Raw genomic sequence first — 21,651 nt, 5'->3', positions numbered from 1 at the left:
TTGAGATGGGACATAACAGTCTTCAAATATGTCAAGGACTGTTATAAAGAGGACAGTGATCAGTTGTTCTCCATGTCCACTGAAAATAGGACAAGAAGTAATGGGCTTAATCTGCAGCAAGAGAGATCTGGATAGGTAATAGGGAAAAACTTTCTATTTACACCTCTACCCTGATATAAAGCTGTCCTCGGGAGCCAAAAAATCTTACCACGTTATAGGTGAAACCGCATTATATTGAACTTGCTTTGATCCGCCTGAGTGTGGAGCCCGGCCCCCCCGAGCTCTGCTTTACTGCCTTATATCCGAATTCGTGTTGTATTCAGTCGCATTATATCAGGGTAGAAGTGTATATGGGTAGTTAAACTCTGAAATAGATTTCCAAGGGAGGTTGTGAAATCTCCGTTAGAGGTTTTGAAGAACAGGTTGGACAAACACCTGTCTGGGATGGTCTAGGTTTAGTTGGTCCTGCTGCAGCACAGGGGGCTGGATTTGATGAGCTTTTGAGGTACCCTCCAACGTTACGTATCTATGATTCTGTTATTTCACTTGAGAAGCAGAACTGTTGTCCCAATAGATAAAGGATTTGCTGATCCTCGTGAGGTAGACCATATCTTTTATACCATCATCTTTTTCATTGGCAATACTATTAGCATTCCTTTGGCAACTCCTGCAGTTACTTTTATCAAAAAGTTAAGGTCTTGAATATATATTTTAGTTGTCTTGTTTAAAGTAATTCTAACAGTTGGAAACAAGTGAAGCCAGCATCATGTGGTCAGCCAGTTTTTCCAGACCCACGAGTAAGTTGTTCATTGACCACCAGTGGTTCATGCATCAAGCTTTGAAACCCACAGTAGTAGTCATTAACCTGGAATTAAATTCCCAATCCTTTTTTTCCAAAGTTTGATCTTTTAGTTCTCTTTCATATGTAGGCACTGACAACCTATTTTCTCAGAGCCATATTTTCTTCTTATGACTCTGGTGTAACTGTCCAATGCACCCCTGTTTCAAATGAACAGTTGGATTCAGTCAGGGGTGCTTACTGACCAGCACCACTTTTTAGAAGTCTATGACAGACCTTTGTTGTTGTTGTTTTTTTAAACTGTTTTATGCCTTGTTACTAGACCAGCTGTCATACTGTGACCCTGTGTTGCAATTGAAAAAAGCTTCAGGAGTCTTTCTCAATAGTTATGGGACCATGTCCGATCTAGCCATTAAAAAATGATAGTGGTTGTGACACCCTAGATTCCCCATGCTCTAGATCATCCCTATTGCTAGTGTAAATTCTTTCTTGTTGGAACCTTTAAAATGGAAGATTTCTTTACTTGTGGAAAGCCAAATACGCATTCTGAATTTGGAGAACTACTAAAAGCCTAAGAGTGTCGCATATTGTAAATATTTAAAGTATTGCTTACTATTTGCTGTTAAAGATTCCTGTATTCCTTTTCCCAGGAATAGGAATAACCTATTAAGAGAGTTTTTCTGCAGCTCTTGCCAGACATTTGAACTGTAAGGGAAGCCAAGTAAGGAGAGAAGGAGGTAAATAAGGAATTATGATGAAACTGAAAGGAAACTAACATTAATTTGATTTTTATGTTCAGGTTTTGTAGGGCTCTTTAATCTGCTGCTGCTATGGCCGGGTTTCTTCCTACTTCATTATACTGGATTCGAGGCCTTTGAGTTTCCCAATAAATTGGTATTGATGTGCATTGTCATTAATGGCCTTATTGGAACAGTTCTGTCAGAATTCCTCTGGCTGTGGTATGTACTGTTTACTTCGTATAAGTTGTCCTCTGATACATTACTTAAAAACTGTGAGCTGCTGCGGTGTCAGAATGATTAGGCTGTGTTTTTGTTTTCCAGTGAACGGTAAAGGCAGTCTGAGTTAGAGGAAGTCATCTGATACATCATAAAGTACGGTTTAAGAGCAGTTAGCCTAATAATTGTAAAGAGAAAATGGCTTAAGATTATAGAAAGAAACTAGTGTACATATTATTTAGGACTAAGAAGAATAAACCCAGTAGTTTAATAGTTTTTATAATTGGCAAACAATATAAAAATGTTATGAGGAAAGATGAAGAAATTTTGAGGATCCTGTTTATACTGAAATTGTAGTGTTCTTGTGCTGATTTCTGCTGAAACAATACGCTTACAAAAAAAAAGGTGGGCATTAATCATCTTGGATTATCTGAGTTTGTTATAACTATTATTTGAATTCCTGGCTCTTGCAATATACTGGCAATGCAAGAATCCTATCCAGTAAATTAAGTACTTCCATAGTTTAAAAGTTTAACTAAATTAGATCTTTGAAAAATGATTGTACTGGTATCTTATTAGCTTTCATTAATCACTAGGAGATGAGTTGCGAATTAGTAAGTCAGTAAACAAAGGAAATCTAGGATAATGTGTAATGCAGATAAGTCAGTAACAATGGGAATTGAACCTGAGATGACTGGGTTTAAGACCATGGTCCTCTACAGCATGAATGGAAGAACTAGGATCAGAGGTTATTCTTTGAGTACTTGTTCATATCAATTCCAATCAGGTGTGGTAGACCTCAGAGAGCTGAGAGTGGTACGCCTGGCATGCCAGACTTTCCAAGCCCACCTAACAGGTAGATGTGTATCAGTCATGACAGACAACACCACGGCGATGTTTTATATCAACAAACGAGGGTGCGTGCTCCTCTCCCCTTTGCTAGGAAGCCCTCATGCTGTGGGATTCTGTGTAGAGCACTTGATACATCTGCAAGCATTGCACTTCCCTGGAGTACAGAACGAGTTGGCGGACCATCTTAGCAGGTCATTCCATGGCCACGAGTGGTTCGTTCACCCGGACGTCATGAACTCACTCTTCCATTAGTGGGACTTTCCCCAGATAGACCTGTTCACCATGCAGTGCAACAGGAAGCATCAGCAGTTTCGCTCCTTCCTGGATCACAGGCCAGGCTCCATCGCGGATGCATTCCTCCTCCCCTGGGGAGGATATCTCCTGTACGCGTTCCCACCCGTTCCTCTTGTTCACAAGGTGCTCCTCGAGATACAGAGGGAAGAAACTTCAGTGATATTGATAGCTCTAGCTTGGTCCCACCAGCGCTGGTACACATCACTCCCGGAAATGTCAATGGAAGCTCCAGTTACCTTGCCGCTCTTCCCGGACTTACTAACTCAGGATCATGGCCGTCTCCAACATCCAAACCTCACAGCATGGAAGCACCGTGGCTGAACCCGGTGGAGCATTCTTGCTCTGATCAAGTCAGACAAGTTCTCCTTGGCAGCAGGAAACCCGCCACAAGAACTACCTACCTTGCCAAGTGGAAGAAATTTTCAGTCTGGTCGGTGCAGCACCATTCATCTGACGCTTACCTTGGTGCTACTTATACTGGACTATATTCTCCACCTCAAGCAGCAGGGACTGTCTGTCCTCAATTAAGGTTCACTTGGCTGCCATCTCTGCCTTCTACCCACACACAGAGGGATGCTCAGTCTTTGCCAACCCATTGGCCAGCTGTTTCCTTAAAGGTCTCGACAGGCTACACCCGCAGATCAGACAGCCTGTTCCGGCTTGGGACCTCAAGTTGGTCTTATCCAGACTTTTGGGGCTGCTATTTGAGCCTTTGGCGATTTGCTCCCTGCTCTCTCTCTCATACAAGGTGGCTTTTCTGGTAGCGATCACCTCAACTAGGCAGGTGTGTGAGCTCAGGGCCCTAACATCAGAGCCTTCTTACATGCTATTCTATAAAGACAAGGTTCAGCTCAGGCCTCGCCCGGCTTTTCTCTCGAAGGTTGTCTCCCAGTTACACATCCATCAGGACATCTTCCTCCCGGTGTTCTATCCAAAGCTGCACTTGAGCGACAGGGAGCAAAGGCTTCACTCATTGGATGTCCGCAGAGCACTAGCTTTCTACATTGAGAGAACTGAACCATTCCAAAAGTCTGTCCAGTTATTCATAGCAGTGATGGAAAGAATGAAAGGTCTCCTCTTAACGGATTTTGTCATGGATCACATCCTGCATCTGAGAGTGCTACAGCCTGGCAGGGGTGCCTGCTCCTTCAATCACTGCACACTCCATGAGGGCTCAGGCCTCTTCAGTGACGTTCCTAGCACAGGTCCCCACCCAGGAAATGTGCAGAGCAGTGACGTGGTTCTCCATACACACTTTCACATGCTACGCAATCACCCAGCAGGCCACAGACGATGCATCCTTTGGAAGAGCAGTGTTCCAATCAGTGGATGACTCCGCTCTACCTCCTGAACTTGGGCTCGTTAGTCATCTGATTGGAATTGACATGAACAAGCACTTGAAGAAGAAAGAACGGTTACTCACCTTCTTGTAACTGTTGTTCTTCGAGATGTGGTGTTCATATCCATTCCAATACCCATCCTCCTACCCCTCTGTCAGAGTAGCCGGCAAGAAGGAAGTGAGGTCGGCAGGGCCCTATATTAAGAACCATGAAGTCGCAACTCCAGAGGATGCCCAAGCTGACCCTACAGATGCTGCTAGGAGGAAAGTCTTCCGGCTGTCATGCACGCATTGCGCACACACCTGATTAGAATGGTCGTGAACAACACATCTCGGAGAACAACAGTTACGAGAAGTTGAATGGCCATTTTTTGTGCCAGGCTTCTGAATTGAGTGGCCTAGTCACTGGAGGGTGACTGAGCCACACTGCGAAGGTTACACGTGCATCACAGAGTATAGGCTCTTAGTATTTTGATAAGTTTTCATTTTAATTATTTGACAGGATGTTTTGAAATATTATACACCATCTTGCTAATAAGAGACATCTCTCTAGTCATGGTAGTAAATCATTGCTGAAAAATGATGCAAGATTGCTAAATTGGAAAAAAAAAATTGCCAAAGTATAGATTAGAAAAATATTCTTTTGTTGTAACACTAGTTTGAGCTGAAACCATTTAAATGTTTAGATCTCAGCTCCTACATTAAGCTAGTGATTTTGTGGCAATGCAGTGAATGAGAAATCTAATTTTGTCCCCAAACTCTCCCTAAAATTTCTAAACCCAAAGAATCGTAGGATTCTTTGAGTTAACATCAAACATGCAAATAGTCCCAACAAGAGCAGTTTTTTGTTTTTGCTTTTTTAATTACACTTTTTCATTGTATGTACAATGGCATAAATGCATAAGATGAAGAGCCAAGTGACAGATTTTGAGTCTTAATTATTTGTTTCTTCATATTTGTAGGTTTGAATTAAACTTCGTACGACTTAATTTCTGTGTGGTTGAATTACTTCTGTATTTGGAATAACTTAAAGTTGGGTCATAGAAAGTACCTAACCAGTTAAGTGTTGTGAACGGGAGCTGGAAATTTGGATTTGTGCATTTAATTCTCGGGGACTGGAGAGTGCTTTTTGCTACTTTATGCTCTATAAACAAGGCCTAAAATTTGTTTGCTTCCCCTTACTCCCCCCCATCACCCCACTCAAGTATTTTTTCTGCCCTTTTTTTTCTTTTTACTAACTTTACAAATATAATCTCCAGTCTGTTGGTCTTTGTTTTGCTGGAAGTCTCTCTGAAAAGGACCCAGTGGCTTGGAATGAGGTTCTCTTCCTTAATTGAAGAGTCTTTACCCAAAAGGCTTTTCCAACTGTTTGTTCAAACTGTTTCAGTTTAATAGATGTTAACAAAAATAAAACAATTTTGTGATGTGAATAAAAATCACATCCCCTTTCAATTAATTAGGTTTCATGTATATAGCTTCTGTGATGTCACTCCTACTAATTCTCTAGTTATCCATATAATTACACAGGAAAGACTTAACTGAATTTTTAAAAATAAAATAAAAAATTGATATTCTTAAATTTAAGGTCTTGTTTCAAGTTGGTAATTAGTATTGGTCAGGTAACTGGGGGAGAGGGGGTTGTTTTCTGTGGAAAACTTCAACATTTTGGCCAAAAAACTGAAAATCTTCCGTGGAAAAGAGAAAATTTTGATTTTGGTAATGTCGCTACGGTACATCATAAGAGATGTAGTCTGTCTGGTAATTTGGCCCTTAGGGAGTGGGGTGTTGAGGCACCTGGACTGCATCTCCGTTGAGGCTTTGTGGTGGCATTTCTGAATAAAATCTTTGCATTTTTCAGCCAGAAACTTTATTGGTGTGGGGGTTATTTGGTAGTGGTGCTTTATATGGGGTGGGTGAAAGGGTAGGGTTTTTGTTTTTTGTTTTTTAACAGGCGGTCAGTCTGTGGAAAGTCATTTGGGTGGAGCGGGGGTTGTTTGATTTTTAGTAGAAAGATCAATTTTCTGTTGAAACAGTTTTGATGGAAAATTTTGACCAGCCCTAGTAATTAGGAAGTTAAATTAAAATGGAAAAAATATATCTGGTGCCCTCTTTGTTCCTTAATGATGGAGATAAAGAAACAAAGGGGACAAGTTCTGTTTTTTTTCCAGATTTCCCGTAAAACTTCCTAATTACTGATTTTGATAGTCCACAGGCATCTAATACCATTAGACTCATGAATAAATAGGTAATTTAGTTTAATGAACAGTATTGACTGAAGTGGGAAAATAAGCATTTACAGAGTTATTAAATCAGTGATTCTTTACATGACAAAGCAGAATACCGCTTATGAAGGTATCTGTTGTCAAGTCTGGTTTTACGTTTGGGATCATTGACTTGATGGATCATAGTGTCTAACTTACAGCCTTTCTTAATATCTTAGGTGCTGTTAACTTGATACCAAAATGGCTCAAACTAGGCAAGCCTTACTCTAGGTCAGGGGTCCCCAGCGCAATGCCCGCGGATGCTGTGGTGCCAGCCGGGGCATCTAAGTGCACCTGCATACTGGCCGGCAGATGAGCATCCACCGAAATGCCACCAACAAGCAGCATCATCCAGAGGTGTCGCTGCCGAAATGCTGCCGATTTTCAACAGCGATGGCTCTGGATGACGCTGCTTGTCAGCAGTGATGCCTATTGATGTTGCCGCTTGTCGGTGGCATTTCGGCCAATGCTTGTCCGCCGCCATGGTCCTCTGTGGCTCATCGTCTGGCACCTGCCAGACGAAAAAGGTTGAGGACCACTGCTCTAGATCTTTTGTTGGGCCAATAATTTGTGAACTAAAGACTACTTCAAATTCACAGTAATTCCATGAAATATCTTATTTTAAAATATATATATATTCTATGGCTCAGTCACTTTCACATTGAAGGTGTCCTGCAAAGGACTTTTGAAAACAAACCTTATGGCTTTACGCTTAAAACAAACCTTAACTAACAGATAACCTTGATTAAATCTCTTCTGCACTTTAAAGTATGTGTCTTAATTTTTAAATAAGACTTTTATATTTTTTTAGGGGCTGCTTTCTTACCTCATCACTGATAGGCACACTTGCGCTAAGCCTTACAATACCTCTGTCCATAATAGCTGACATGTGCATGCAGAAGGTAATGTACACTTGATTGCTGATAAGATTTGAACATTATTAACAGACCTAAGTAGGTGCATTTTAGTGCAATGCCAGTGTTAAAGCTGAATGTACACAATGTACAGTATTTTCCTATTACTGTTAATTATCAAGACTGAATTTTCTGTCATCCTTGCTGTATGTATCTTAATCTTGTTTGTTACTGCATACTTAATTTATCTCGCTGAAATACAACTTCAATGAACAGTAATTTAAATCACCAAACTCTCCCGCTTTAGTTCCCTTACCTAGTCTAATCATTTAACTAAACCTGTAGAACAGCATGTAACAACATCCTTAGATAACAACTTAATAGTGTAAAATCCTTTCTGTGACCTGTATATCTTGAAAATATTCAGTTAGTGATGTAAAAAACCTGTCGATTAATGTCTGCAGAAGATGGACAATTTAAGGCTTAATCCTAGATTTTATGAATACAGTAAACATTAAATTAAATTTTTAAATGAAGAGGTCCCAATTAAAAAAACAAACACCTTATTTCCATGGATATTTTGTCATATAAGTTAATAACTGTGAGAGAACACTTCATGTGATTATAATAAATATCCAAAAATAGTTGTTTTAGAACAGAAATGATCCACAATTTTTCATTTATATTCCCTCAAACTAAATTGTCTAAATTTTTGTTGAATATCCTATTAAAATTAAACCATTTTTGTCACGATTTTCATATAAACGTTAGCTGTCTTTTTGAATGTTTGACTGTAGTATTTTATCAATAGCAAGGAGCCCCAAATTCTTAATTTGTTTATATGAATTATAATCTGGATTTAGTGGTCTCATAACACAAGAATGAGGAGTCACCAAATCAAATTAATAGGCAGCAGATTTAAAACAAACAAGGAAATATTTTTTCATACAATGCACAGACAACCTGTGGAACTCCTTGCCAGAGGATGTTGTGAAGGCCGAGACTACAAGTGGATTAAAAAAAGAACTAGATGAGTTCATGGAGGATAGGTCCATCAATGTCTATTTGCCAGGATGGACAGGGATAGCGTCCCTAGCCTCTGTTTACAAGAAACTGGGAATAGGCGACCGGATGGATCACTTGATGATTACCTGTTCTGTTCATTCCCTCTGGGGCACCTGACATTGGCCACTGTTGGAAGACCGTATACTAGGCTAGATGGACCTTTGATCTGACCCAGGTATAGCTGTTCTTATGTTCTATGTATAGTAACACATAATATATACTGTCTTCATTTTCATTCTTGTTTTAATTGATTCAAACCTCTCCATCTTACAGGTTTGTTTTTCTGTTTGCTAAGATCCTGGGCTCTTAAAACTTTGCTGCTGCTGGAGCAAATTAATCTGTTTTGCTGGAAAGTCTAACTATAGCAACTGAGATCCCTTGATCTGTCTCTGCAATACCTATTTAACTTCTTGGAATAGCTTTCAAAACTGGCACAAGTACTGCTTGTTGTGGGAAGAGAAAGCATACATTAGTGCATAAGTGATATGCCTCACAATTTTTGAAATTAGTGTATATATAATCTTTTTCATCTGTATAGTTAATTCTTCTTTGTACTCATAAAAAAAAGATGGATATTGATTAAGTGCTTTTGGTGCTTATCAAAGGGAAATCATGAAAGCTTCCTTTATGTTCTGACAAATTTAAACAAATGACAACAATGACTAACAGTTGTATGTTGTTAAATAAGTAGGAAATTCTCCTTTCCCTTAAACAACAGTGAAATGGTTGAAGTTCTTTTGTTTCGATGGTAAACCCTAAAATGGATCAGTAAGCAATACAATAATTTAAAAGCAGCTTACACTTATAGCAATTCCCAGGTCAGAGGATCCGGACTCACTTTGTAGACTGGATTCCCTTCACCCATTGGTGGCATGCAGCAGCTGTTCAATGCAACAAAACAGTCTAAGGCAGGTCAAGAAGTGGACATATACTCTGTTCCGGGGTGGGCAAACTTTTTGGCCTGAGAGCCACATCGGAGTATGAAAATTGTATGGCGGGCCATTAATGTTCATGAAATTGGGGGTTGGGGTGCAGGGGGTGAGGGCTCCAGCTAGAGGTGCATGCTCTGGGGTGGGGCCAGAAATGAATTCAGGGTGCAGGAGGGAGCTCCGGGCTGGGGCAGGGGGTTGGGGTGTGTGTGGGGAGGGTGAGGGCTCTGGCTGAGGGTGCGGGCTGTGGGGTGGGGCTGGGAATGAGGGGTTGGGGGCCCAGGAGGGTGCTCCAGGCTGGGACCAAGGGGCTCGAAGGGCAAGAGCGGGATCAGGGCTGGGGAAGGAGTTTGGGGTGCAGGAGGGGATGAGAGGTGCAGGCTCTGGGCTGCATTTACCTCAAGCAGTTCCCAGAGGCAATGACATGTCACCTCTCCAGCTTCTGTGCGTAGGAGCAGCCAGGCAGCTCTGTGCACTGCCCTGTCCACAGGTGCCGCCCCTGCAGCTCCCATTGGCCACCGTTCCTGGACAATGGGAGCTGCGGGGGCAGCATGCAGAGCCCCTTGGCTGCCCCTACGCATAGGAGCTGGAGGGGGGACATGCCACTGCTTCTGGGAGACCCTGACCCCACTCCCTAGCTGGAGTGCCGGAGCAGGGCAAGCCCTGGACCCCACTCCGTGATGGAAGCTCGAGGGCCGGATTGAACATCTGGAGGGCCAGATGCGGCCCCCAGACCATAATTTGCTCACCTGTGCTCTATTCAGTTGAAACTGCGCAAGGAATATAGGTAGGCCCAGTCACCCAAATTGTACATTAGGCAGCTCTTCGAGGGTGAACTCACTTATTCTTACTATGATGTCACAATATATTTAGTTCCAGAAACCTATGGATATTAATATTCCAAATGTCCTGTATTAACTCAGTGTGCCAGTTGCAGATCACTCCTACCATTCTCAGTGGCATTTATTTTCTTTTGAAGTGAGGTCTTCAGTCCAGCTTGACTCTGGGTAGTTTGTAAAATCTCAAAAGATCAAAGCTCAACCACAAAGATGATTATAAAAGTACACTAACAATTCCTTATGGATCCCACAAGAAAAATTACTTGGATCAATTTATACATCACGGAGATGTCTTGAGTGAACACACAGGTTTTAGGTGTTACTTGTGGTTGGTTGTTCAGTTTACACCACATTTTTAGCTTAGACTTATTTTAAAAAGTCATTTATTAGCTCATTAGATAACTTATTGCAGTAGCTCATTAAATTGCATTTTTTTGCAGTCCTTTTGAGATATTCTTTTATTTGCTTGCAGAGAGTCTGTCCCCATTCTGGTACTTAAATGTGGGGAGAATAAAGCTGATCACAGCATTTTCACAGGGGAAAATTTAAATTCTGATCAACAATTTTGATTTCTTTTTCTGTGTTCATTTTTTGTGCATATTTTTGTTTCATGTTGACTTAATGCCCCTTTGGGTTTTTTAATAAACTGAAAAGCTTTGTTTCTTTTTTTGAACTTTAAAGTTTTTTCCCTCGTCTTCTCACTTTTCCCCTCTCCTGGAAAAAAGGAGTAAGAGTGTGTTGGTGGAGCATGAGCCAGCTTTACCTGACGTGAACGCTTTTCCCACTCTTTCCAATTGGAAAACCAAGTGGAGTTGTGGTGAGAAGCCGGTGTCTTTTCCTGCTGAGGCTTCAGAACTCATTCCTCCTAATCCTGCCGCAGCCATTGCTCTGTGTAAAGGGATGACTCTCAACTCTGCTCTTTCTAAGCTCTTTGGCACTTAGAGGCCAAAGTATCAAAAGTCTGGAAGATGTTCCCCTTGCCAGGAGCTGCATGTCACATGATTGATATAAATTCATTTAGCGACTTAGAGAAGAATCTCTTCCTCAACAAGGGTGGACGTTACAAGGGCAACGTTAAACTCACCACGATCATGCAGCCGGATAAAAGCCCTGATTTAGAAAAGAAGCATTTACACCTGTTGCTAAGACCATCCCCATCTGAAATGTCACTGTAGTCTTGGAAAACCATTCAGATGTACAAGGATATTATTGCATTTCTCACAATGTCTGGACAATATGATTTGCATGATAAAACTTGAAAATATAGTCTGTTATTTGAGTGACATGTACCACTGACCAGCGTTCCTTGTCAACTGCATGTACATGAGGCTCTGTGTCACAAGTGATGCCACTCACAAATTCTTCTGTTCCTGGGTGGGCGTTGTGAGAGGTGAAGTGCTGATTAAGGGCTCCCCAGCTGTAGGTGTTGGAGGTGACAGTGGGACCCAAAGGGGCTGGAGCAGCTGCCATGGTACCTCGGAATGGACCAGGGCTGGGAGTAGTTACCCTGGCAAAAGAGATGCAACCCCCCTCTTCTGTGTCTGGAGTCAGCTACCTCTACCGCTGTTCTGAGTCTCCTTAGCTCCTCTTGCTCCACAGGGAGAGCACTCACTTCTCTCTCCCTCTTATCCCTGGCACTCTAACCCCCCACTCTGTCCCACTGCTCCACATCTCTCCTCTGCCCCACTGCCTCTGACACTCCCACTCCCTCATTTCCTTGGTCTCCATGCAGAGCACTCACCCTGACCCGACACCCCTCTCCCTTCCCAAGATGTTGACTTCCTTCCACTCCACAGGCAGGGCCCTCCCTTCTGTGCCTGAAACCATGACAGAAAAGTTCTCAGGGAAGTTTGTTTGCTCAGTACAAAGAAAACCTGGAGGAAACATTGCTACTGTCATGTGTCTCATTAAAATGCAGGTCTTCCTCTGGCTTTATTGCCTTATTTTTATGCAATTACATAACATTTTTAATGGCTATTTCCCAAAATACAGCATCTTCTGGAAGCTGCTGAGCACTCTGAAGACTGGAATCAGTTTTTATTTTGTTGTTTTCCATTATATAGGCTGACTTTTCCCAAATCTTATTTTTTGGACATTGGGTTCAGCAACATCTGTATGTGTTGTGAAGTCTGTTGTTGTGACATTTTAGGTGGGCCAATGTTTTTGTGGTAGGCTATTTTAAAAAGGCCTTTCTTCATGTGAAATGGCAGTCGCCACAATGGCTGAATTCAAAACTGAATAATGATAGTGAAAGCAGACATAAAATATGGTATCTTTTCTATTTGGCAGAAAGTGAAAGTGTTTTCAGCTTTAGGGTGCAGCTTTAGGGTGTTTTCAACTTTAAGTGTACAGAAACTACAATTAAAATAAATTATTTCATTTGAATAAGCTAAAGCCTAGGCAAAACAAGCCTAATTGTCTTGGACTTGAAACTTAAGCAATTCATATAAAGGACACAAACTTTGTACCAAGAATATAAAAATAAATGAAAAGTTCTTCTGTAAATCAAAGTAACTTTTCTCTACAAAAACAAGAAGAATTTCACTCCACTGCATGTAGGCAGCTATATTTATATCTTTTGAAGTGTAAAAGGCTCGCAAGCTTTTTTTAATTATTATTTTTCATATTCTGAGGCAATTTATTTAAATATAGTTGCGGCAATGGTTGAATGAACAGGAATCCTCTTTTGTAATTCCCAGAAAACTGGAACAGTTTCTTCTCTGAAGTATAAACCCAAATAGATTCTCAGCCCAGTCCTTTAAATAAATAGAATTTATTCTGTATAAGTACAAAATACACAAAACCACTGCAGCATTTGAAATGGAAGAGACAGCATTAAAGCAATGTTGCATGACAGATGCAAGGCACACTAATGCAATAGCAACAGATAGTATTTTTTAACTTCCTAATTATTTTTATGGCACTCATCACTATAATCTGAACACTTGTACTGTATCTGTTTGACATTTTATAATATTAACAAGCCCAAAACATTTAATAACAAATCTCATTTCTTTTACTCTCATCTCAATTGCTCTTTCTTCTTTTCCTTACTTTAAACTTTTTCTACCTCCTGCTTTCTCTGCCTATCTGCTGGCAGCATCTGTCTTAATCCTAGTCCTTTGCACATATCCACTCCTTTCCTCCCTTCCCTAACCCTTTCCATCCTTCAGGCACAACACCTCCTAACCTTTTTCTTGCTCTTCTTTTCCTGCTCCTTGTGGATTTTCTTGTTGCTTTTATTTCTGACTATTGTCTCTTCACCCTCACTGAAAACAGTTGCTGCCTTTGGAGTCTGCCTTTGGCTACCCTTTTATTAGCAATCTGTCACCTCCTTCACCTCCCCATAGACATTGCCACCAAGAAAGGTAGTAATAGTGTAGGGGTTTTTCCCTCTTCTGTCTGCCTTCCTTTTCAGCTTCAAATTGCACACTTTCTAGTTCATTTTCTCTTCACATGGCTGTCATCTACCATCCAGGTTTCTGTCTGACTTTGCCTGCCTGTCTCTTTCTCACACCTAAGTAACACCATCTTGATTTGACCTAGGCAGGCTGGGTCTGTTTTTGGTTTTAACTTGTGGCTGGATGAGTTTTGAATTCTTCCCTTCCTTACCATTCAGTGCCTTCTGTAATTGAGCTGTTCTGGATAGAACTTGCTCAAGGGAGCATTCCCTCTGAAATTGGGTGTTTCAGGTTGGCTGTGTTCCCTGAGAGACATAAGATTTGCCTCTCTCCTAAGGACAGAAGCTCTGAGAAAAAGGGAAGAGCACTAAAGTATAAGACACTTGCATGCTTTAGACATTACAAGTCAAACTTGTTGCACCTATTAATACTAGTTATAATGCATTTTTCATCTCAACATGCTTTACAAAGGAAGTTGGTATCATAATCCCCATTTAACAGATGGAGAAACTGAGGCACGGAGAGTGAATTGACTTGTACAAGGTCAACCAGCAAATTAGTGGCAGTGCCAGAAATTGAACCCAGATCCTCTTAGTCCTAGTCCAGTGGCCTATCCACCAGGTCACACTGTCCCCCATGTTGTAATGTAACTTTTAAGCTCATTTAAACATTTATTTCAATTATTTGAAGCTAGTCTCAGAAATTAATGTGGACACTAATCAATTCTAGTAACTGCAGATATAGATTCCTAAGAATGAGGTGATGTCCATACTCTGTCATTAAAACACCAAGATTTCTTATCACTTTACAAGATTTTATTTTTTTTTCCACAAGGGGGAGCCTTGTCTATGGTTAATCAGCTTTTTCTAGCTAAAAAGAAGCTTTAAAGGGAGTAGTTCTGCTTTTTATTTCCTTTTTCTTAAAAGGAACAGACCTTGTAATTTCTGTTTTTTGAAGCTTTGCGTATGTAGTAGACATTCCAGATGCTCAGGCTAACTATTACTACCTTAGAGTCAGGTAAAATCCTGTTCATCTAATTTATGGCTCACTTTCAAAACAGGTGAGCAAATAACTTAATAAAAAATGCTGTATTTCCCCCCATACACATTCAGGAAGAACAAATTCTTGTTAATTCCCAAATTAGCAGCTTCTCATATGCTTTATTTGGTAGACAAAAATCAGAACTTCTTTGCTAGGACCACTTCCAAGGATTTTTCTCTTCAATTGTTTGTTTTTATTTCTTTAATGCACACATCTGTCTCTTTAAATGGACATTTGGGGGCACAAATTGCCCTGAAATATATATTTTTCAGCTAAAATGTTTGGTCAGAAATTCAAATCTAGGTGGAGTAGGTATGTTTTGTGACATTTCACTGGGGTTGTCCATACAGTTGTTTCAGGGCTTGGAAAATTCACTTGCCTTCTCATCTTTGGCAATTAAACTTTCATGGATTAGTGCCATCAAACTTGTACAGGTTGGTGGAGAAACAAAGAGAGTGCTTCCATTTTTCAGCATCCAGATGTAATTTAGGAGAGGGGAGATGCATGCCTATTTTCCAGAGATTGATATGGAAGATGGAGTCCCCAAAAGAGGGTTTAAGGACAGTACCCTAGTATGAATCCCAGCACATCTCTTTCCATACCTGTGAGGAGTGTTTGGCTTCTCACCTGAATGTGGATCCACATCAGCTTTTAGCTAGAAGATGTAGTTCTCTTGATGTTCTGTACCTACTAGAGTTTGTAAGGTTCATGAGTGAATGAGTAAGGGCGAGATCATTTGAGAAACTAGAAAAGAGAACCATTTTACCAGGAGGAGAAGGGGAGGAAAAATGTAGGTGGAGAACCCAATGTAAGGAGGTAAGAAAAAAAGAGAATTGAACACAGTGGGTGACTGAGGATATGATGAGCCAAGAGATCTTATAGAAAATGTTAAAATGCAAAAATTGTAACCTTGGTCAGCATTCAAAGGAACTGAGACCCAACACAGTTTTCAAATAGATTTTTTTTTTTCTCCAAGTGGAAATGTCTTAAACACATATGCTGACACTATTGTAGCAACAAAGGAGCTAATAAAATACTAATGCAGTTGTCTTTACAATCTTGATGCAAGTTAGACACTTTTAACAATAACAATGGTAGACACGTCTCCATTTTATGGCAGTTGTCACAAATGAAAAAAAAATGTTAAAAGAAACTACTGTTGTGCTTTGTTGGATAAATTATATTCATGCTCTAATTCCAGGTGCAGTTTTCCTGGTTATTTTTTGCAGGGGCAATCCCTGTATTTTTCTCATTTTTCATTGCAACTTTCTTATGCCATTATAACAACTGGGATCCAGTGATGGTAGGAATCAGAAGAATTTTTGCCTTTATCTGCAGAAAGCATCGAATTCAGAGGTATGATCACCTATTGTAACTTCCCTAACTTTTCATTCTACCTTCTGTATGTATCCTACCTCTTTTAGAAGCCTCAGAACTCACACCCTGGTATTTTTGCCCCCCTCCTTCCCATTCCTTCCTTTAAGAGGACCTCATTGACTGATTAGTTACCAGTATAATTCTTTCTCCATTCTTTGCCCTAATATCCAGTGAGGGCAGAGACAAAATTATAAATTCCCTGTGACATGGTTGTCTGTCCTTTAAGGGCCAGAGATCTGGGTCCTGCCAACTCTATTCATTAATCAGGTGCAACTGAAGGGTGGACATGTGTTCCTTATAAAGAGCTGCTGGGCTGTCAGGAAGGAAAGATCAGCAGAGGCTGCCAGGGAGTCCATTAGGAGGGGAGGCAGTGGGGAAAAAGAGCCTCCTGGGAAAAGCCCTGGGAAGAGGTGCAAGGAAGAAGGAGGAATCCTGCAACAGGCCTTGAAGCAGGATGGTACAAGAGAGGCAAAGGGGAAAATCCCTAGTATTTGTAGCCCAGTGGGGGTGGAAGAACTGTTTTTGTTTTGTTCTGTTTTTTATCTAAGTTTGGAAAATAAAACCGTTCCTGGAAAGAGACTTTGGGTATGGCAGTGGAGCTTTCATGGGCTGAGGGCAAGCCACCATCTTAAAATCCCATTGTACTAAAAGAATTTTTTCTGCAGTGAATGTTGTTTGCGGTTTTGCGTTTGCCTGAGTATTGTTACCATAGTATTTGCTATATTTCTGAGGCACCAAATGGCTATTTATAGATCTTATTATGACCACTCTAATATAGTATATGTAATTCACTGAAGTATTTAGTTTTTGTAATGAACACAACTCAAGTTAATATGTAATTCTTATATAGCATTACCATCCTTACTAGTCATGTCTCCATGTCACAATATAACCAGTTTAAGATTTTCTGTCATTATACAATGAATTTGATATCTCTTTAAGAATGCCAGAGGAAAGTGAGCAGTGTGAAAGCCTCATCCCTATGCATAGTGTTTCTCAAGAAGGAGAAAACTGCTGTTCATAGGCAATAGGTATGTTTAACAAGTAAACTTCAAAAGGTATAGTGAATACGTTCAAACTCTTAAGTCAATTTTTTTTCCTCTTGAGGTTGTTAGCACCTTACAATGGACTTGCTAATTATTCCATTACCTTCAGTAGTTTTACCTGTCTTATTAACTCTCATTTGCATGAATTAAAGAAGGAGCTCATGTATGTTACCAGTCTGCCAAACAGTCATGGAAATTAACCTGTGCAGGCACAAAATTTACTCACTCGCTCTTTATCATGATTGATACTCTCCATTGAAATAAACAAATAAAGCTGTTCTCTCTGACAAGTGAGTATGTAGAATTTTGCAAAGCTAATATAACTAGAAATGCAAGATTTAGAAAAACGTGGTCATTTTTTCCCCATATTCTAATAATTCCTGTTTGGCTTGAAACAAAATATATCCCAGCTGTACAATATATTTGCAGTCTATTTTTCACCATTCCGCTTGCGCAGTTTCAAATATGTTTAATGCTATGACTTGAAAAGGTATAGAAAATGGGAAATATAGGATCAAAATTAATACAATTAATGCCTAATGCATAGCATTAATAATTCTGTTTTCATTTTTTTCAGTTTTGAGATGGTTTCATACTCAGTGAAGAGACAATCTCCTGGAAAGTCCAGAAGGAAGCGTATTTCAGTGCCTATTCTACATTTGGGGGGAAAAAAGTTTCAGTTCTTTTGAAACTAAACTTCTGTTTTCCCATATTTGCCTGTCTTCATCTAGTTCTATCAACGAACAACTTCACTATGTGCATATCACTACAACTATAGGAAATCCCAGTCCATCTAAACAACCAACCTGCCATCTAAACAACCAACCTGCCTTATAGAACTCAACTTGAAATTACTTGATATAATCAAGAAAGCAAATGCTGGTCTGGTGATTTATTTTTTGTTTTCACATTTTTGTTAAATGCTGGACAACAAGTTGTTCAAAAATTACTTTAAAAATGAATACGTTAATTCTGCAGGTCGTCATTTCTTACAGGCTTTCAGATGAAAAAAGCTAAATATGTAGGTTACTTGTAATAGGTACGGATTAACATTTTTCTATAAAGTCTATTTGAATATTAACACATGAAATTAGAAAAAATATCTTAATTTATTAAATAAGTACATTTTTGCAACTATTGGAGGAGGATGTATGCAGGTTTCCGGAACACTACATATATTGCTTTATCCCATTTTTAAAAAACCTTGTAATAGGAAAGGGTGCTTTGTGTTTAAAAATCTCAAACTTTTAGAGAAGTGTTAGTATAAAAAGGTTATGTATTTTTAAAGGTGGTAATTATCATAAATTTGGCTGGACTAGCACTTGATGTAAAAGTTCATAATTCAGAATCAGTCTCTTTTTGAAAACTTAATAGTCAAAATTATTTAATATGTAAAATTGTAAATAATTCCAAGATGCCATGTGCACAGCTGCTTATTTGAGGAAAAAACCATCAAGTAGACTTCTAAATTTTGTAGTTACTATCTTATCTCAACTCAAATCTTCCAAGCAATTTTAAAGCTAGAGATAATCATGTTGGCTTCGTTTTCCTAAGGAAATTATTGTGTAATGGCTAACTTTTTCACTGTGACCTGAGCATTCTTCCCTACTGCAATGCTGCTGTTCTGTTTGGTGCTGAAAGGTAACAAATTAATAAATATATTCACAAGAATCCTGCAGACAGTTATTGCCCTCTTCAAAAAGTAAAATTTGGTAACTTTGGCCAAGGGTTATTTACTAATTTATTTTGTCTTTTTAGTGAATTGTAATGCTTATAAAGAGTACAGATGGACTTTCAGTCAAGATAACAACAAAACCTACACTGACAGTGCAAGCTTTCTCATGCTGCTCTGCCATTTTGTCTCAATCCTGTTCTGGAGGAGCTGATGTTTTTCTAGGGATAAATGTCCATTCAGTCTTTGATCTCTATATTACTCCCACCAATAAGGATACTAATTGTGGAAATAGTGGTGGTGATTTGGCAATGTAAAGAGGGGGAAAAAAAAGTCTAACTGAAGTATATTAAGATCACAGACTTGGATAAATGTTTAGAAGGATAAAACTTTAATCTATTCAACCCCAAAATCAATAGCTGTAGGGAGAAGACCATTGTTAATTGAAATGTATAGGGTAAGTTAAAACAGGCTATTGCACTTGCAGGCAGATATTTATTTCTTTGTTCATTTTTATCAGATACAAATATTTTTCTGAATTTTATAACAACGGTTGGTCACTAAACTATGGACAAAATGTATTTGAAGCCAACCTTTTTCAAAGTAGGAACATGAAGATAAGACCTGAGGTTGGGATTTTCAAAAGATTTACAAGCGCAGTCCCATTTGAAATCACTTAAATACTTTCAAAAATTCCATTTTTTGGTCCCGAGTCCATATTTCGTCACCTGTCCTTTATACTCCTGCTTTTGAACACTTAAGCCAGAGTTCCTGGTCTCTTGCAGAAATGGAGGTCAATAAAAATTGGAAAGAAATACTGATGATGTACGTCAAACTGAATAAAAAATAACCTTCAGTTCTGCTGAACTGGATTAGTTTTAATAGTGTAACTAAAAGTGAATGTCTCTGTCTCAATTACTCAAGTACCCATGAGAAGACAGGAACTTTAAATGCAGCAGTTGAACTATTCTTATATTTGATCTTGGGTAGAATTTTGGCTGTTTGGCAAGAGGAGAATTCTCCTGAAAAAATTAAAAATGCTTTTTAGGAAGCAAGATAACTCCAGAGAATTTAAGTGGAATCTTTACTAAGAAAAGCCATTAATTAAGGCATAGCGGCAATAGAATGCAAATAGTTGTTCCCTTAAAAAATGATTACATCTTCAGTTAATATTTGGCTTCTGTCGAGTTTGCCTAGTTAATGCTCAACACTAAATCATGTCCTCTATAGCAGCAAGAAGGATCGGGATTGTGGCATCTGTAGATAGAAGCCTAGCAAGGCTAATTTTGCTTTTCAACAGGTGTGTTGCTCTGTTTTCAGAAGAAAACTAAGGTTCACTTTTGAAATCAATTGCCCATGACCCATAGTTGTACTGGGCTGTGACGTATAACTGTGAACCAGAATCCTTATTTAACATAACAAAACATGACAAAGATGTGGAATCTATCATCAAATCCTTGGTTAGTTTATAGAGTTTTACGTAGCAGTTTTAAATTGTGTAGAGAAAGACATTGTGCTGGAAAAAATGAACATTAATACATAAGAGAAAATCTTCTCTTTCTGCCTCCTAAGGACATTCAAATAACATTATATGTTTTAAAAATTCAGATGCTGGGACTGCCTCACTAATTTTTCCAAGAAAAGGGAAAAAAATTTTTTTTGAAAAATCAGATTGTCATGATATAAAGTGTTAGATACCATAAATGACTTCAGCAGTCTTTTTATTAAAGTGTAGCATTCTGGGGAGTGGAATGTAAAATACAAACCAAATTATCTCCCTGAAAGGCCGCAGATTTTTAAACAATTGTGCCCCAGTATTACAAGAGATATGTTGTACAGTATTACTAAAGTTATATATTGTTACATTGTGCCTGCATTTAATAAGAGATAATGAGATTTTCAATACCGACTTGTGATTTTTAGTAGAAAAACATCTTTTATAAGTAACTGTCTTTTTTGTTAGAAAAGTGATTCATGCAGCTTTCTATAATGGTTGCTTGTTAAAGGCACAAGAGATTTAGCTTTTGAATCTCAGGTACTCGTGCAATAGTGGCGACATGTTGAATATAATACTCTTCTTGTGGTATTTTTTTGCGGGGGCGGGTGGGGGGCCATTTACATGACATGGCATGCAACTGGAATCAGTTTCTTGTTACAGTAATGTGAAGAAGCTATCTCTCCTGGTAGAATTCTCTTTACCGACATGGACTACCATAACTTGTTTTCTTTACTGTTTAATTGGAATGTCTTGATTTTGATTTATTTCCTGCAGGAAGTGTATACACTTAAAAAAAATCTCATATTTTAAATGAATTATACTTTGAATGTTGTTGCATATTTGAAGAGCAGTGATTTCCCACATATACATCTATAGTGCTGTCCAAAAATTAACTCATTTATCGCAGCATCCTTATGAGGCAGCTAAATAGTTATCCTCATTTTTACATATGGAGAAACTGATACAGAGCAAAGTTAAGTGATTTTCTGACTGCCCCTAAATAAGTCTTGGAACTCAAGAGTTGAATGGGAGTAACAATTAGTCTGCTATGCTATACTGTGCAGTCCAGTAGAGAGTAAATAAGGGTTTAGTTCTCCTGGCTATCTTCAGCTGGATCTGTTAAATACACAAAACTGCATTAACTCTTTTACTTGTAGTGGCTGCTGCAAACTTTAGCTTAACTCCAGAAAAGCACTTAAGCACTTACGTAACCTCTAGCACTTGCGTAATCCCATGATAGTTACACAAAGATTTAGGTGCTTTGCTGAATTGGGGCCTTCAGCAGTATTTTCCTTTGAAATACTAAATGCCCTTCAAAGGACAATTAAAACCAAGGTATTGCATGTGGTACATGACATACTGTGTGTGCTGTTATGTGCATCACATACCTATTACACAGCAGATGAGAAGTTTAAAGTAGTAAGAGCC

General features: G+C 39.2%; 1 protein-coding gene across 2 annotated transcripts in view; it reads left to right on the top strand.

Moving 5' to 3' along the window:
- Positions 1 to 20,953, top strand: part of SLC35F5 (solute carrier family 35 member F5) — a 49,087-nt gene extending 28,134 nt beyond the window's left edge. For both annotated transcript variants that reach the window (XM_050916027.1, XM_050916028.1), the window contains 5 exons: positions 1,599 to 1,758; positions 7,313 to 7,403; positions 15,832 to 15,986; positions 16,950 to 17,038; positions 17,631 to 20,953. In XM_050916027.1, the coding sequence (XP_050771984.1) occupies positions 1,599 to 1,758; positions 7,313 to 7,403; positions 15,832 to 15,986; positions 16,950 to 17,031 (488 nt within the window). In that variant the 3' untranslated portion in view covers positions 17,032 to 17,038; positions 17,631 to 20,953. The remainder of the gene's footprint in view (positions 1 to 1,598; positions 1,759 to 7,312; positions 7,404 to 15,831; positions 15,987 to 16,949; positions 17,039 to 17,630) is intronic.
- The last annotated feature ends 698 nt before the right edge of the window (positions 20,954 to 21,651 follow it).

Source organism: Gopherus flavomarginatus, chromosome 10 (genome assembly GCF_025201925.1).
Source record: "Gopherus flavomarginatus isolate rGopFla2 chromosome 10, rGopFla2.mat.asm, whole genome shotgun sequence".
NCBI classification, from domain to species: domain Eukaryota; kingdom Metazoa; phylum Chordata; order Testudines; family Testudinidae; genus Gopherus; species Gopherus flavomarginatus.
The sequence above is the reverse complement of the archived record's forward strand: the minus strand, read 5'-3'. Positions and strand labels throughout refer to the sequence as shown.